Source organism: Ursus americanus, chromosome X, assembly GCF_024610735.1.
Source record: "Ursus americanus isolate L20-20 chromosome X, mUrsAme1.1.p, whole genome shotgun sequence".
NCBI classification, from domain to species: domain Eukaryota; kingdom Metazoa; phylum Chordata; class Mammalia; order Carnivora; family Ursidae; genus Ursus; species Ursus americanus.
In genome coordinates, this window is record NC_142164.1 from 65,587,130 (window position 1) to 65,604,915 (window position 17,786).

Consider the following 17,786-nt stretch of genomic DNA (forward strand, 5'->3'; position numbering starts at 1 on the left):
GTGTTGGAAGACAGGTAATTGGTTACCCTTGTCCGGAATAGTGTCTGAAGTGAGTCTTCAGGTGAGCCTGTTGCTGTTAATGTTCTGCTTCTTGGTTTCTGTGGTGTTAATACACATGTGTTCACTTTGTGAAAATTCAGAGCTGTGCTCTTGAGATTTTTGAACTTTTTTGTATGTGTTGTATACTTTAAAGTTTCAAAAGCATTTTTAAAACTAGTATAAATGAAACAGTTTGGGGAAAATAAGTGATAAACTGTGTGGTACAGTAAAGGGGAATGTCAAGATTGGCTAGAGTAGCTGAAGAAGCCTTCTGGTAGGAAGGCCTTGAAAAATGGATGGAATCCATACAGTGAAAATGGAGGAAGAAGGGGATACCAGGTAAGAGATCTAGATGAGATGTCTGGAGGAGAAAGTAAGGATGGAAGACTACAGGAGTTAGCCGTGTGATTAAAATGTAATATTCATATTGTGAATTATGGAGAGGTAAGGTTATGAAGTAGTTTATGAAGTAGTTTTTCTTTTGTGCTAACAGTACTTTATTGAGGTATAATTTATATATACTAAATTGCACAAAGCTTAAGTGTACAGCCTGGTGAATTTAGTATATCTAGATAGTCTTTTAACAACCATGTAGATCAAGATACAGAAATTTCCATGACCCCCAAAAGTTCCCTTGGCCCTTTCCGGTTGATTGCCGTTCATACCCCCAAGATAAAACTACTACTCTGACTTCTGTGGCTGTAGATTATTTTTGTTTTTTCTTGAACTTTGTATAAATGGAATCATATAGTATCTACTGTTTTGTGTATGGCTGCTTTTGCTTAACATAATGGTTTTGAGATTCATTCATTTTGCTACATCTTTCTGTTGTACACCTTTTACTATTACAAAATCATTACAGTTTTTATCAGAGATGCCGTATTTACTCCATGAAAGTCCTCTGGGAAAGTTCATAAGTTGAGAGTTGTTCCATAATAATAGTAATGATGGTAAGGATATTGTATACAGCTTATTTGACCCATCTTAGGTTTTGAATTAAAAAACTCAGAAATAGGACACCCCAAGTATCATTTCTCTAGATGTATAGAGCTCTAATATGTCAAGATTATCTTTGCCTGGTCCTACTGTCCTCATTATATTTAGAGGATTCTTCATTGAAATAGAGCTCTTTCTTTCAAAATCTGAATCTGTAGTTAAATCTATCAATGCTGCCCAGAGTTACTCCCCTTATCAGTGTAAATCTGGCTGGAGAAACAGACTTAATTCAGCAGTACATACTAATTTTGAAACTTAGCTGAGTTGGGAGAAACCTTCTCTATAGGAAAGCATATCTGTTCCTACTAAAATGATGGTATATGTGCTCTTGGTCTAATTGGTTAATCTCAACTAGGCTAGAAAGTCTTTGAGACAGGAATTATGTCTTTCTATTTATCTTTTTGGTGGAGGCCTAATGCAATGCTACCTATACAGTAGGTGGTAAGATGATTACATTAAGTAGTGCTGTGCTATCATTTCCTTTATTTGTAGGGTGGGGGTAATAAAGCACTTCAATGCTAAAACACTGTTAGGAAAAATAATTATATTAATACAGCTGTATTAAATTTAAATAAGCTATTATAAAATTCTTAGACAGTATTTGGTGTGGGCAGCATAACGGTGAGATATATCTCAAGACTATGTGGTTACCTAAGGAAACGCTATTTCATAAAAATGACAAGTTTGGGAAGATGCTCGTCACTGTGTAAATGCTAGTAAGCTGTTGCACGCAATTTAACCCTCACCTGAGTGCTTTTTTCTATTTTTAATTATAGGCTAAAGTTCTGCGGTTACTAGCCACTGCTTATTTGGATTGGGATGACAGAGAATATTATGATAAGGCTCTCAGAGCTATAAACCTAGCAAACAAGGTATGAGAGGTTTCTGCTTTTGCATATTAACTTAATGAATTTTTTAGAGCTTCAGTTCACATTTTGAAATGTAGTTTAGACATCTGCTTCAGTATTCCTGCTTCTTTTACTTAATTATTTGCTCTTTATTTTTTTATGATATGCAGATCACATTATAGTGGAAAATTAGAAGTAAAAAAGAAAATGGTAGTATTATTTGTACTTAGTAAAATTAAAGTATAATTAAATTGCTTTGATTTAGTGGCAATTCACAGAAGATACCAGATAAAACAAAAATGCTTTTCTCACATTAAGAACCCTACGTATTTCTTTTTTTTTTTTTTTCAGGTGGTTGCCAGAGGGGAGGTGGGTAGGGGGATGGACGAAATAGATAAAGGGGTTCAAGAAGTACAAACTTCCAGTAACAAAATAAATAAGTCATGGAGATGAAAAGTACAGCATAGAGAATATAGTCAATAAGATTATAAAAATGTTGTTTGGTGATAGATGATGACTACACTTATTGTGGTGACTACTGAGTAATGTATAGAATTGTGGAATCACTATGTTGTACACTTGAAACTAATATAACACTATGTTAATTATACTTCAATAGAACAAAGAAACATCCTTGGGTGTTTTTTTTTATAGCATCAGATTGTTTTGATCTGTTCTGCACAGAAAGGAAAAAATAAAATATACCTTAACAACAAATTTTTTGAAAAAATTATCTTTTGCATGAAACAGAAAACGTTCTCTCTGCTGTTAGATTTTAGGGTAAAGAAGGAAATGGTGATAAAATAGGGAGATAATGGGATTTTGTTTAAAAAACATCAATGGTGGGCACCTGGGTGGCTCAGTCGGTTAAGTGTCTGACTGTTGATCTCAGCTCAGGTCTTCATCTCAGGGTCCTGAGTTCAAGCTCCACATTGAACTCCATGCTATGGAGCCTACTTAAAAAAAAAATCAATCAATAAATAAACAAAAATGTTAGTGGTTCACTTACAGCTCGTGTTCATACATACATTCACACATATATGCCTCTACCCTCCTGGACAGAGAATATCGATAGGGTGATGACCATTTAAAAAGAGATTTAGAGGGACGCCTGGGTGGCTCAGTTGTTAAGCGTCTGCCTTCGGCTCAGGGCGTGATCCTGGGGTCCTGGGATCGAACCCCAGGTCGGGTTCCTCCGCTGGGAGCCTGCTTCTTCCTCTCCCACTCCCCCTGCTTGTGTTCCCTCTCTCGCTGGCTGTCTCTCTCTGTCAAATAAATAAATAAAATCTTTAAAAAAAATAAAAAATAAAAAGAGATTTAGGGGTGTCTGGCTAGCTCAGTGGGTAAAGCTGTGACTATTGGACTTGGGGTTGTGAGTTCAAGCCCCCATGTTGGGTGTACAGATTGCTTAAAAATAATAAATCTTTAAATAAGAAAAAAAGATTCATTTAGGATCAATGTATTTTACTTACTAATAAGGCAAATAATTATACTGATACTTTTTTCTCAGTTTTAATGTAAATTCCAATCAGTTAGCATACAGTGTAATATTAGTTTCAGGTATATGATACAGTGATTCTCAACACTTCAGTACAACACCCGGTGCTCATCACAAGTATACTCCTTAATTCCTATCACCTATTTAGTCCATCCCCCCACCCACCTCCCCCCTGGTAACCATCACTTCGTTCTCTATAGTTAGAGTCTGTTTCTTGGTTTGCCTCTCCCTTCTGCTCATTTGTTTTGTTTCTTAAATTCCACATGAGTGGAATCATATGGTATTTATCTTTCTGTGACTTAGCATAATACTCTCTAGCTTTGTCCACGTCATTATAAATGGCAAGTTTTCATTCTTTTTTATGGTTGAGTAATATTCCTTCATATATATAATGGATAAAGAATATCGATAGGGTGATGACCATTTAAAAAGAGATTTAGAGGGGCGCCTGGGTGGCTCAGGCCATTCATTCATCAATCAATGGACACTTGGTCTATTTCAATATCTGGGGTATGGTAAGTAATGCTGTTAAACATAAGGATGCATATGTCCCTTCAAATTAGTATTTTCTGTTCTTCGGGCAGATACCTAGTGGTGCAATTGCGGATCCTAGGGTAGTTCCATTTTTAACTTTTTGAGGAACCTCCAAACTGTTTTCCAGAGTCGCTGCACCAGCCTGCATTCCCACCAACAGTGCATGAGGGTTCCCCTTTCTCTACATCCTTGCCAACACTGGTTGTTTCTTGTGTTGTTGATTTTAGCTGTCCGACAGGTGTCAGGTGATATCTCATTGTAGTTTTGATTTGCATTTCCCTGATGATGAGTGATGTTGAGCATCTTTTCATGTGTCTGTTGCCCATCCGTATGTCTTATTTGGAAAAATGACTATTCGTGTCTTCTGCCCATTTTTTAGTTGGATTATTTGTTTTGGGGGTGTTGTTTTATAAGCTATGTCATTTGCAAATATTTTTTCCCATTCTGTAGCTTGTCTTTTAGTTTTGTTGATTGTTTCCTTCACTGTGCAGAAGCTTTTTATTTTGAAGTAATCCCAGTAGTTTATTTTTGCTTTTGTTTCCACTTGCCTCAGAAGACATAACTAGAAAGAAGTTGGTATGGCTGATGTCAGAGAGGTTACTGCCTGTGTTCTCCTCTAGGATTTTTATGGTTTCCTGTCTCACATTTAGGTCTGTCAACCGTTTTGAATTTATTTTTGTGTATGGTGTAAGAAAGTGGTCCAGTTTCATTCTTTTGTAGGTTGCTCTCCAGGTTTCCCAACACCATTTGTTGAAGAGACTGTCTTTTTTCCATTTGATATTCTTTCCTGCTTTGTTGAAGTTTAATTGACCATATAGTTGTAGGTTCATTTCTGTTTTTTTTTCTTTTCTGCTGTATTGATCTATATATTTCTTTTTGTGCTATTACCATTATATTTTGATCACTACAGCTTTGTAATATCACTTGAAGTCCACAATTGTGGTGCCTCCAGCTTTTCACTTCTTTTTCAAAGTTGCTTTGGCTATTCTGGGTCTTTTGTGGTTCCATACAGTTTTAGGATTGTTTGTTCTAGCTCTGTGAAAAATGCTGTTGGTATTTTGATAGGGATGGCATTAAATGTGTAGGTCGATTTGGGTAGTACAGACATTTGAGTAGTATTTGTCCTTCCAATTCATGAGCGTGGAATGTCTTTCTATTTCTTTTTGTCATCTTCAATTTCTTCCATTAGTGTTTTATAATTTTCAGAGTACAGGTCTTTCACCTCTTTGGTTAGTTGTTTCCTAGGTAGTTTTTGGTGCAATTGTAAGTGGGATTGTTTTTTAAATTTCTCTTTCTGCTTCCTTGTTATTGGTGTATTGTAGTGCAACAGATTTCTGTACGTTGATTTTGTATCCTGTGACTTTACAGAAATTGTTTATCAGTTCTAACAATTTTCTGATGGAGTTGTTTGGGTTTTCTATATAGAGTATCATGTCATCTGCAAATGGTGAAAGTTTGACTTCTTCCTTGCTGATTTGGATGCCTTTTATTTGTTTTTATGGTCTGATGCTGAGGCTAGGACTTCCAGGGCTATGTTAAATAGCAGTGGTGAGACTGGACATCCCTGTCCTATTCCTGACTGTAGAGGAAAAGCTCTCAGTTTTTGCCCACTGAGGATGATATTAGCTATGGATTTCTCATATGTGGCCTTTATTATGTTGAGGTATGTTCCCTCTAAACCTACTTTGTTGAGGGTTTTTATTATGAATGAATGCTGTACTTTGTCAAATGCTTTTTCTGAATCTATTGAAAAGATCATATAGTTCTTATCCTTTCTTTTATTAATGTGGTGTATCGCTTTGATTGATTTGTGAATATTGAACTGCCCTTGCAGCCCAGGAATAAATCCCACTTGATCGTGGTGAATAACTTTTTTAATGTATTGTTGGATTCAGTATGCTAGTCTTATTGAGAGTTTTTCATTCACGTTCATCAGGCATCTTGGCCTGTCATCCTTTTTTTTAGTGGAGTCCTTATCTGGTTTTGGAATGACGGTAATGCTGACCTCATAGAATGAATTTGGAAGTTTTCCTTCCTTTTTTGTTTTTTTGGAATAGTTTGAGAAGAATAGGTATTAACTCTTCTTTAAATGTCTGGTAAAATTACCCTGTGAGGCCATCTGGCCCTGGAATTTTGTCTTTTGGACGTTTTTGGATTACTGATTCAATTGCTTTGCTGGTTATCAGTCTAAGTTTTCTTTTCTTTCTTTTTTTTTTTTTATCAGTCTAAGTTTTCTGTTTCTGTTTCTTCTGTTTCAGTTGTGGTAGTTTATATGTTTCTAGGAACTTATCCATTTCTTCCAGGTTGTCCAATTTGTTGGCGTATAGCTTTTGATAATATTCTCTTATAATTATTTGTATTTCTGTATTGTTGGTTATTTCTTCTGTCTCATATGTGATTTCATTTATTTGGGTCCTTTCTCTTTTCTTTTTGATAAGTCTGAATAGAGGTTGTCAATTTTTAAAGAAGATTTTATTTATTCATTTGAAAGAGAGACAGAGAGAGAGTGTGAGCATGAGTGGGGGGAGGAGCAGAGGGAGAGGGAGAAGCAGACTCCCCGCTGAGCAGAGAGCCTGACATGGAACTTGATCCCGGGTTGGCAGGATCTTGACCTGAGCCAAAGGCAGACGCTTAACCGACTGAGCCACCCAGGCACCCCAAATTTTATTAATTTCTTCAAAGAACCAGGTCCTGATTTCACTGATCTGCTCTATTGTTTTTTAGTTTCTGTATCATTTATTTTTGCTCTACTCTTTATTGTACTTTTTGCTGGCTTTAGGCTTTGTTGTTCTTTCTGTATCTGTCGTTCTGTTCTTTGTTGTTCTTTCTGTATCTCCTTTAGGTGTAAGGTTAGGTTGTTTTTAGAGAATTTTCTTGATTCTTGAGGTAGATCTGTATTGCTATATACTTCCCTCATAGAAGCACTTTTGCTGCATCCCAAAGCTTTTGTACTGTCATGTTTCAATCTCATTTGTTTGTTCTTTTATTTCCTGGTTTACCCATTCATTGTGTAGTAGCATATTGTTTAACCTCCATTTATTTGTGGTCTTTCCAAATTTTTTCGTGTGGTTGACTTGTAGTTTCATAATGTTGCCATCAGTAAAGGGGCATGGTATGATTTCAGTCTTTTTGTATTTGATGAGGCCTATTTCATGACCTAATACGTGATCTATTCTGAGAATGTTGCATGTGCACTTGAATGTGTATTCTGCTATTTTATTTTATTTTATTTTATTTATTTTTTAAAAGATTTTATTTATTTATTTGACACAGAGAAATAGCCAGCGAGAGAGGGAACACAAGCAGGGGGTGTGGGAGAGGAAGAAGCAGGCTCCTAGCGGAGGAGCCTGATGTGGGGCTCGATCCCAGAACGTCGGCCGAAAAAAGGCAGATGCTTAACGACTGCGCCACCCAGGCGCCCCTGTATTCTGCTGTTTTAGAATGGAATGTTCTGAATATATCTGTTCAATCCATCTGGTCCAGTGCATCATTGCAAGCCCTTGTTTCCTTGTTGATCTTCTGCTTAGATGATCTGTCCATTGCTGTGAGTGGCATATTAAAGTCCCCTACTATTATTGTATTATTATCAATGAGTTCCTTTGTGTTTGTGATTAATTGTTTTATGTATTTGGGTGCTTCCATGTTGGGTGCATCAATATTTACAATTGTTAGATCTTCTTGCTGGATTGTCCCCTTTATTATTATATAGTACCCTTCTTTGTTGTTATAGTCTTTGTTTTAAAGTCCAGTTTGTCTCATATAAATATTGCTACTCTGTTTTTTTTAATATCCATTTGTGTGATAGATGTTTCTCCATCTCCTCACTTTTAATCTGCAGGTTTCTTTAGGTCTAAAATGAGTCTCTCGTGGCAGCATCAACATGGGACTTGTTTTCTTTCTTTTTTTTTTAGCTTACAAAAATATTTTTAATATGCAAAACAAAATAGAATTAAAACAAGCAATTAAGGAAATTAATCTGAGGCTATGCATCAAAATTACATCATGATCCATAATTTTTATCCATTTGTGTACTTTTGTAAATTTTCACTAAATATGCATTACATTTAAAATGAAAACAGTTAATACATAGCTTTTCAAGTTTAAGAAAAGGGAGGATGAGATAGGCTCATATAACTTGAATGCCCCATGCAGGAGTTCAGAGTCGACTGAAAAGTGGGTTCTGGTCTTTCTGAAAGACAATGCAAAGGAGGAAACGTAAACGTTGTCATGATTCCACAATGCCCATCAGGGAGAGAAACCAGTTGTTGTAGAGACTAACAGCTTGCTCTGAGGTCAGAACAAATGTCTCCTGTGAGTTCTCATAATGTATACCCATTGAATCTGTATGAAGTGATATCTTAACTTCCACTGTGATGTTTCTTATATTGTCTTCATACGGGTTGATGGCATAACTTCAGTTGGTTATAAGCCTTACTACTGAGCCCAAGACAGATAGGTTGTAGAGTATCTATTGGTGATAGATTGTAGAATATCTGAAAGAGGGAAATGGATAAACTGCTTTTACCTGAAACAGGCTTCCATTAATCTGTTTACCATTAATCTGGGCCCATTTAGGACCTTTATAGGACCTAACTTCTGAAGTTATATTGGTACTCCCCACTTCTTACCACTGTTTTCTCACACATATATACATACTAAAAGTCAAAAGTAAAAAGAATAAGTAAAAGAAATTCCAATAATAGTCTGATTTTTTTCATATTAACTAAATATCAAAAGCTAAAATCATTCCCTTAAGTATTTTTTTCCCTATTTTTTGTTTTTTTTCTTGCTTTGATGACATCCTAAACCACACAAGTTTGGTCTGCCTGTTGTTTTCTTATCCATTCTGACACCCTGTATTTTGATTCAAGCATTTAGTCCATTTACATTCACAATAATTATTGATAGAAATGTATTCAGTGCCATTTTATTCCTTGTTTTCTTATTGTTTCTGGAGATTTTCCTTGTTCCTTTTTAGTCTTTGTCATTTTTTAATCTTTCTTTCCCACTCAAAGAGTCCCCTTTAAATTACTTGCAGGGCTGGTTTAGTGGTCACAAACTTCTTTAGTTTTTGTTTGTCTGGGAAACTCTCCTTCTATTCCGAATGATAGCCTTGCTGGATAGAGTATTCTTAGCTACAGATTTTTGCCATTCAGCGTGTTGAGTATATCATACTACTCCCTTCTGGCTTTCCACATTTTTGTTAAGAAATCTCCAGCTAGCCTTATGGTTTTTTTCTTGTAAGTTAAGGACTGCTTTTGTCTTGCCATTTTTAAGATTTTTTTCCTTATCACAATATTTTTCCAATTTAATTACAATATGTGTTGGTGTGGATCTGCTTTTGTTGATTTTAATGGGAGTCCTCTGTGCCTCCTGAATCTGGGTGTCTCTTTCCTTCCCCAGATTAGGGAAGTTTTCAGCTATTGTTTCTTGAAATAAATTTTCTGTGCCCTTTTTCTTCTTCTTCTGGAACTCTTATAATACAAATGTTATGATTCGTGGAGTCACTAAGTTCCCTAAGTCTATTCTCATGTTGCATAATTCTTCTTTCTCTCTTTTGTTCATCTTTATTATTTTCCATTATTTTGTCTTCTAGTTCACTAATTTGTTCCTCTGCTTCTTCTAGCCTGCTGTTCATTGCATGAAGCCTGTTTTCAATCTCATTTATTGCACTCTTCATCTCTGATTCTAATTTTTTTTATTTCATTTATTTACTTATTTGTTTTTTTTTATTTAAATCTTAGTTACCATACAGTGCGATGTTGGTTTCTGGAGTAGAATTCAGTGATTTATCACTTACATACGACTCCCAGTGCTTGTAACAAGTGCCCTCTTTATTTTTTATTTTCTTAAGATTTTATTTATTTATTTATTAGGCAGAGAGAGAGAGAACAAGCAGGGGGAGCAGCAGAGGGAGAGGGAGAAGCAGGCTCCCTGCTGGGAGCCTGACTTTGGGCCCAATCTCAGGACCCCAGGATCATGACCTGAGCCGAAGGCAGACGCTTAACTGACTGAGCCACCCAGGCGCCCCAACAAGTGCCCTCTTTAATATCCATCACCCATCTAGCCCATTCCCCCATCCACCTCCCTCCATCAACCCTCAGTTTGTTCTCTATAAGAGTCTCTTATAGTTTGTTTCCCTCTCTCCTTTTTTCCTCCTCTTCCCGTATGTTCATCTATTTTGTTTCTTAAATTCCACATAGGAGTGCGATCATATGGTATTTGTCTTTCTCTGACTGATATTTCACTTAGTATAATATACTCTAGCTTCATTGATGTCGTTGCAAATGGCAAGATTTCCTTCTTTTTAAGGCTGAATAATATTCCAGCGTGTGTGTATGTGTGTGTGTGTGTGTGTACGTGTGTGTACCACATCTTCATCATCCATTCATCAGTCAGTGGACCTTTGGTCTGTTTCAGTACCTTGGGTATGATAAGTAATGCTAGGGGTGTATGTATCCCTTTAAATTAGTGTTTTTGTATTCTTTGTGTAAGCACCCAGTAGTGTGATTACTGGATTATAGGGTAGCTCTATTTTTAACTTTTTGAGGAACCTCCATACTGTTTTCCAGAGTGGCTGCACCAGTTTGCATTCCCACCAACAGTGTAGAAGGGTTCCTTTTCTCCACATCCTCACCAACACCTCTTGTTTCTTCTGTTGTTGATTTTAGCCATTCTGACAGATGTGAGGTGATAGGTCATTGTGGTTTTGATTTGCGTTTCCCTGATGATGAGTGATGTTGAGCATCTTTTCATGTGTCTTCTTTGGAGAAAGAAATCTGTCTGTCCATGTCTTCTGCCCATTTTTAATTGGATTATTTGGTTTTAGGATCTTGAGTTGTGCAAATTCTTTATATATATATTTTAGATACCCTTTATAGGATATGTCATTTGCAAATAATCTCTCCAATTCCTTAGGTTGCCTTTTAGTTTTGTTGATTGTTTCCGTTGCTGTGCAGAAGCTTTTTATTTTGAAGTAATCCCAATAGTTTATTTTTGCTTTTGTTTCCCTTGCTTCAGGGAACCTGTGTAGAAAAAAGTTGCTATGGCTGATGTCAGAGAGGTTACTGCCTGTGCTCTCTTCTAGGAATTTTATGGTTTCCTGTCTCACATTTAAGTCTTTTCTCTGTTTTGAATTTATTTGTGTGTGTATGTGTGTGTGTAAGAAAGTGGTCCAGTTTCATTCTTTTGCATGTTCCTGTCCAGTTTTCCCAATACCATTTGTTGAAGAGACTTTTTCCCATTGGATATCCTTTTCTGCTTTGTTGAAAATCAATTGACCATATAATTATGGGTTCATTTCTGGACTTTCTGTTCTGTTTCATTGATCTGTGTGTCTGTTTTTGTGCCAATACCATACTGTTTTGATCATTACAGCTTTGTAATATAACTTGAAGTCCTGACTTATGGTGCCTCCAGCTTTGCTTTTCTTTTTCAAGATTGCTTTGGCTATTGGGAATCTTCTGTGGTTTCATACAAATTTAGGATTATTTGTCCTAGTTCTGTGTAAAATACTATTGGTATTTTTATAGGGAATAGGATTTTCTATGTACAAGATCATGTTGTCTGCAAATAGAGATACTTTTACTTCTTCCTGCCAGTCTGGGTGTCTTTTATCTCTTTTTCCTCCCCTAATTGCCTGGCAAGCATGTCCATTACAATTTTGAATAGAAGTGGCAAGAGCAGATTTCTTTTTCTTGTTCCTGATCATAGGGAGAAATCTTTCAGTATTTCACCATTCAGTATGGTGTTAACTGTGAGTTTTTCATAGATGCCCTTTATCAGGTTGAGTAAGTGCCCTTCTACTCCTAGTTTTTTGAGCATTGATTCAGCTACTTTGAAGATTTTTATTTATTTATTTACTTGAAAGGGACAGAGAGCATGTGTGAGCGAGCAGGGGGAAGAGCAAAGGGAGAGGAACAAGCAAACTCTGTGCTCAGCATGGAGTGTGACACAGGGCTTAATCTCTCGACCCTGAGATCACGACCTGAGCTGAAATCAGGAGTTGGACACTCAACTGACTGAGTCACCGAGGCGTCCCATGATACAGCTACTTTGGATAAGTTTGACATTACTGATACAGTTGAACTTAACCATATCCAACCACCCAGCAACTTCACTCCTAGGTATATGCTTTGGACAAAAAATGTTGCATTTGTATACTAGTAGAATTGTACAGGAGCTAATGCCAGGATTTTTCAGAATAACATTTGGGTTGAAAATAACTTTGATGTCTAAAGTAGAGCGGGTAGATAAATTCTGATATAGTCATGCAGTGGAATAGTGTACAATAGTCCTCAAACTTTAGCATGCCTAAGTATTAAGTAGATTTCCTATTAAAACACAGTGTTCTTATTTATTACCTTACTAAACAAGTACTAGAATTAATGTTGAAATGAAAATTTTTCATAATGCAAATCAATAATAATGATTTTTTCCATTTTCTTAAAAATAATACACACACTTACATAGTTTATAGGGCCCCACCCCATATTTTCTGGTTCAGGAGATTTGGGGTGAGACCTGCATTTCTAATAAGTTTTTCAGGTAATGCTTATCAAGGAATACCCTTTGAGGACCTTGGTATAGAGTAATGAAAACAAATAAATTCCATGTATCAACATAAATGAATCTGAAAATCATGACATTGAATGAAAGAAGCAAGTCCAAGAAGAATTTATATTTCTGTTTAAGTGAAGTCAAATGCAGGCAAAACTAAACAATATATTGAGTATAAAGAAGAGAAAGGGAATTACTGCATAAAATTCAAGGTGGTGTTTACCTTTGTGGGGAAGACAAGAGGTTGCAAATGGGCAAGAGTATACAGGAGGCCTGTGGTGGTTGTATTCTGTTTCTTTATCTGTGTGGTTAGTGCAGGGGTGTTTGTTTTATCATTACTCTGTAAACTGTGCATATGTATTTTATACAATCATGTGTGTATGTGATAAATTTTGCACTAAAAAATGGCAGAGTTATCTTTAAAGCTTGCAGGAGAACTAGACAATAAATAAAAGGCAGGCCAACTATTGAAAGAGCTTCACAGAAGACGGCATATTACAGTGGAAAGATTATGGCCCTTATAGTGTGAAAGATGTGAATTCAAAGTTCAATTCTACCACTTACCAACTATGTCATTGTGTGTAAGTTACTCCATCTGGGCCTCTGGTTTCTCATCTGCAAAACAGGATTTATAGATAACTTGCCTTGAAAATTTGTTGTACCTGGATCCTTTTTTTCCAATAACTGGCAAAAAGAAAAAAACAAAGTAAGTAGAAATCTAAGGAATAAGATTGAGAAACAATAGTGAGAAAACTTATAGAAAAGACAAGGATATTAATTATAGGGAGAAAGCTGATGGATTTAACAGGTAGTTATAATTTCTGAAAGTGTAGTTTCAGGAGACAAGGATATACCCTACAATGCAAATGTTTATAGAAGTGAATTCATGATTATACAATGAAAGCAAAGTGTTGTCCATTCTCTGGAGTTGTTTGGTAATGAAATCAAAGGGAAAACCAGAATGTCTACTTGTGTGAATATAGTAGACTGAAGGAAAACAGATCCCTCCAAGCTCTGGAAGACCTGTACATCTCTGAAAGTAAAAAGGAATTGACCTATTCCAACATATCTGTCAGGAAGTGTGACAATGCAATAAATTAAAATTTGCAACCTTGGTTTATTATTTGTATTGATGGCATCTATATTTGCAAACCCTTTTAATACCAGTGCATACTTTCCCTAACTTTCCATTCTTAAAGCATCTCACGCATGAATTGCTATAATTATTTGCCAAGGTTAGAGCTAATGAGTACAGTGTTCATGTAGAGGCTAACTGGCTTTGTAGAGAGAAAGGTTCTCTTCTGTGGGCCTAGCCTGCCCTTTTAATCTGAGCCAGCTGTTTAAATACATGTCCTGTCAGGCAAAAGTGGAACCAGGCAAGAGACCACAGATAGTGTAGAACCAGCTAACAAGGATTTGGAGCAATCATTCAGAGTACGTTGTTATTAATAGTAAATATGCCTGACATATCCTATAGGGAAGACAATACATTTTCATTTCTTTCAACCATATTTCTGAAGGACCTTACTTGTTATTAAAATCTCAAGAGAAAGCAAATATAATTGACATGTGGAGTTTTGCTTATCAAGTCAAGAATATGGCCTAACATTCACACAATTTTAAGAATTGACCTTTCCATTAAGTGCTTGCCACTCAATCAGATGTTTAAATGTTTTTTTCCTTGTATTATTTCATTTAGATTAAATAAAATATCAGAAAATATCCTCAGGGATAAACCGGATTTTATGATCTGATCTTTTCTAATTTTGATTTTCTTTGATCATGAGTCATTCTGCTGTGGTTGAATAAAACAGGCAATTACTTGAAAATTGTCTTTTACATTCTACAGTTTTAATGTCATTGTGCTTTCTCTGTTTAAAATAGGAACACTTAAATCCAGCTGGGCTTTTCTTAAAGATGAAAATCCTCTTGAAGAGTGAAATAGCTAATGAAGAACTCCTTGAAGGTATCATCTCTGTGTGTGAAGAACACACAATTTTGAAATATCATTACCAGTTTGTTTAATATAGGATCTTTTATAGTATGCTAACAATAAGGGCACTTTGATGGTGACTGAGAAGGAAATTGATCACGTAGGAAAAGGAGAAGCTTGTCAGCTAGGAAGAAAAAGAGAAGGAAGAGTGAATAGTTGCAGATTTAATAGGTAGTAAAAAAAGAGCTGAATAAAAACTATTAGGTTTTGTTTTGTTTTGTTTTGTTTTTTAGTTTAGCAAAAATTGCAGCTGCCCTTCTGAAGTTGTCTACCACCATGAAAAAAGATTAACTTTGGATGGAAAAAGCCTTTGTAGTGCTTTGCTTTTAATTAATTACTTGTATAAACATTGCTATTTGTTTTCAAAATTATTTTTTTAAGATTTATTTATTTTTTTAGAAGGTGGGGAAAAGGCAGAGGGAAAGGGAGAGTCTTAAGCAGACTCCGTGCTGAGTGTGGAGCTCGACATGGGGCTTGATCTCAGGACCCTGAGATCACGACCTGAGTTGAAACCAAGAGTTGGACGCTTAACGGACTGAGCCACCCAGGTGCCCCTTTTTCAGAATTCTTAAGGGTCTAGAATGTACACCTCACAAAGTAAACATCCTGATATACATCTTTGAGTCATTTGGCAAGTCACTTAATTTTTCTGTGCTTCCGTTTCTTCATCTTTAAAAGAGATGTAATAATAATGTCTACCTCATTGTGTTATTTTGAGAATCCTTGAGAAAATGTATATAAAGTATTTAGCAGCATGCCTGGTGCAGAGTTAGTGTGCAAAACCTGTTACCTATTATTGTAGCTATTATTATTACTGTTACCACTGCAATAAGTCTCTCTATGCACACTGGCCCCTTAACAGTATTTCAGTTACGTTTAGCCATAAAAATAATTTAAATTCTTTTAATGTGTATATGCTTTATTTTTTCTATATAAAAATATAGTTATAGAGCTGCATTATTTTTACTATGTAAAATTATATGCTAGTATAACTAATTATTCCATAAATAATAACAGTTTTTAATAAATAGGATAATAATAAAATTTGGTAGTAGCTCTAAATTTAGTTCTAATTTAGTACTTCTGAAACTTTCTGTGACATCTAGAGTTTTAGCTAATCCCTAGGAGACCTTAGAAGCTGAAGTGTATAGAGGATTCTGTATCTCTAGGTAACAATATCATCTCAGTATACACAGGCTGAAAAATGTTAGGAACCAGGAAGGCAACTCTACTTTTTTTCCACTAGGAAAATAAACAAACCAACTAACCAATTAGAGGAATAGGTTTACTCAAACCAATACAATATAGGACGAGCAGAGGGATTATGGAGTCACCTACTTTAAAGTTGATTAATCTTAGATTAGAATTCCCCATTATAATATTTACCAAAATGCAGATAAACAGCAGAGTTTAAAATGAAACTATTTGCCCATATTGTTTTTATTTCATCTCGTCTCTTGATATTCAGAGTAATGAAGTTGCAATGTCAGATTACAAATTAGGAGACTTCCCTGAATCCATGTTTTCTATACCTTAAAATATTAAATTATCTTTTACTTTGTTGTATTGAGAGAATGTATGAAACTTACATTTTCATTTCAGTTTCCATTCGTTTCTTTGCTACTGGAAGTACTTTACTCTTAGAATGGTCAGTCTTAACTTCTGGCATTAGAATTTCACTGGTATTTTTTGTAGTAGAAAAAGTGGAAAAAATATACAAAATTTTTTTATTATGAAAGGGTAGCACATACCCATTAAGGAAACTTTTGGAAAATGCTAAAAATATCCATAGTCCCGCCATTCACTGGAATATAAGTTCCTTGACAATAGGGATTTTTGTGTGTATTGTCCACTGCTGGGTTCTTAGCACCATGCACAGTTCCTGGCACAAACAATACACTCATTAGATATTTGGTAAATAAATAGTCTGAACACAATCACTTCTAGCAGTTTGATCATTTATTTCCAGTGCTTTTTCTATTTTGGTTAAATATATTTGTTTTATAGAATTTTGACCATATAGTACATGTAGGCTTTATTTTCTGATTTTTCACTTACTAATCTTATAAACATTTTCATACTAGAGCATATTCATTTTTTCTGTGTTATTTCATACTCAACACTTTTAATGGTTTTTGTAATAGTTTATCACCTGCCTATAGTGGACACTCAAGAATATATTTCCTTTTTATTGTTATTGTGTCTCTTTTTTTTTTTTTTTTTTAAAGATTTTATTTATTTATTTGACAGAGAGAGAGACAGCCAGCTAGAGAGGGAACACAAGCAGGGGAGTGGGAGAGGAAGAAGCAGGCTCACAGCGGAGGAGCCCGACGTGGGGCTCGATCCCATAACGCCGGGATCACGCCCTGAGCCGAAGGCAGACGCTTAACCGCTGTGCCACCCAGGCGCCCCGTGTTATTGTGTCTCTTAAGATTGGTGATACATTCCCATTTTCCAGATGACAAAACTAAGGCACAGAAAGACTAAGTAACTTGCCTATAGCCGTATAGGTGGCAAGTGATTTCAAATATAAGTCCATCTGACTTCAGATCCCAAGCTTTTAACCACTGTGTTCTTAGCATACAGTATTGCCAAATTGCTTTTCAAAAAGATTGTACCAAGTTACTTTGCCATCCATATAAGAGTACCTGTTTCACTACATTCTAGCATTGGATGTTACTATTTTATAAAAAGATTTTGATAAATTATTAGGCAAGGCATGGTATTTGGCATACGTTTAGAAAGTAGATTTTGAACAGAGGAAAATTACTGAAAATAGCTAAGCTTCCTCAGAAACGAAACTGGTATGATTATTTCATTTTTTTTTCTTTTTTAGCTGTCATGGAAATAATGCATCTTGACATGTCTTTAGACTTTTGTCTGAACGTTGCTAAACTGCTGATGGATCATGAAAGGTACAGTAGAATTGATTTTCTTTTCTCTAAAGACTAACATTTTTAAGGTTTCCATTAATATATATTGAATATATCCATTTATATCCATCCGTCTTCACAGAGCACCGCATCTGCCATTGTGCTGATCAAATTAGAAGATGGAACTGCTTGCTTAATAACTTAAACAGTCAAGAGTCAAGTTAATTTTAAAATTAACATTAGAATTTTGAAAAAGAAGTAAAAGGAGAAAGGAATAAGGTAGTTGGGGCTGTAAAAAACAGGAGTTAGGCCTAGGCGAACCTACAGGGCAATGTCCGGTGGAACAGGAAGGCATGAGCAAGTGCAGTTCTACGAGTAATGCACCTCTCTGGCTCTATCTTTATGGGACCATTAATGTCAGAAGGGATCTTAAAGTATTTACAGAC

The 17,786-nt window shown here is 35.7% G+C and overlaps 1 protein-coding gene across 1 annotated transcript in view; it reads left to right on the forward strand.

Annotated features, from left to right (window-relative positions):
* The window catches only part of TEX11 (testis expressed 11), a 270,954-nt gene that overhangs the window by 89,325 nt on the left and 163,843 nt on the right, over nt 1-17,786 (forward strand). Inside the window, exons 10-12 of the mRNA XM_087859806.1 lie at nt 1,812-1,907; nt 14,359-14,440; nt 17,304-17,382. Coding sequence (XP_087715932.1) covers nt 1,812-1,907; nt 14,359-14,440; nt 17,304-17,382 — 257 coding nt within the window. The remainder of the gene's footprint in view (nt 1-1,811; nt 1,908-14,358; nt 14,441-17,303; nt 17,383-17,786) is intronic.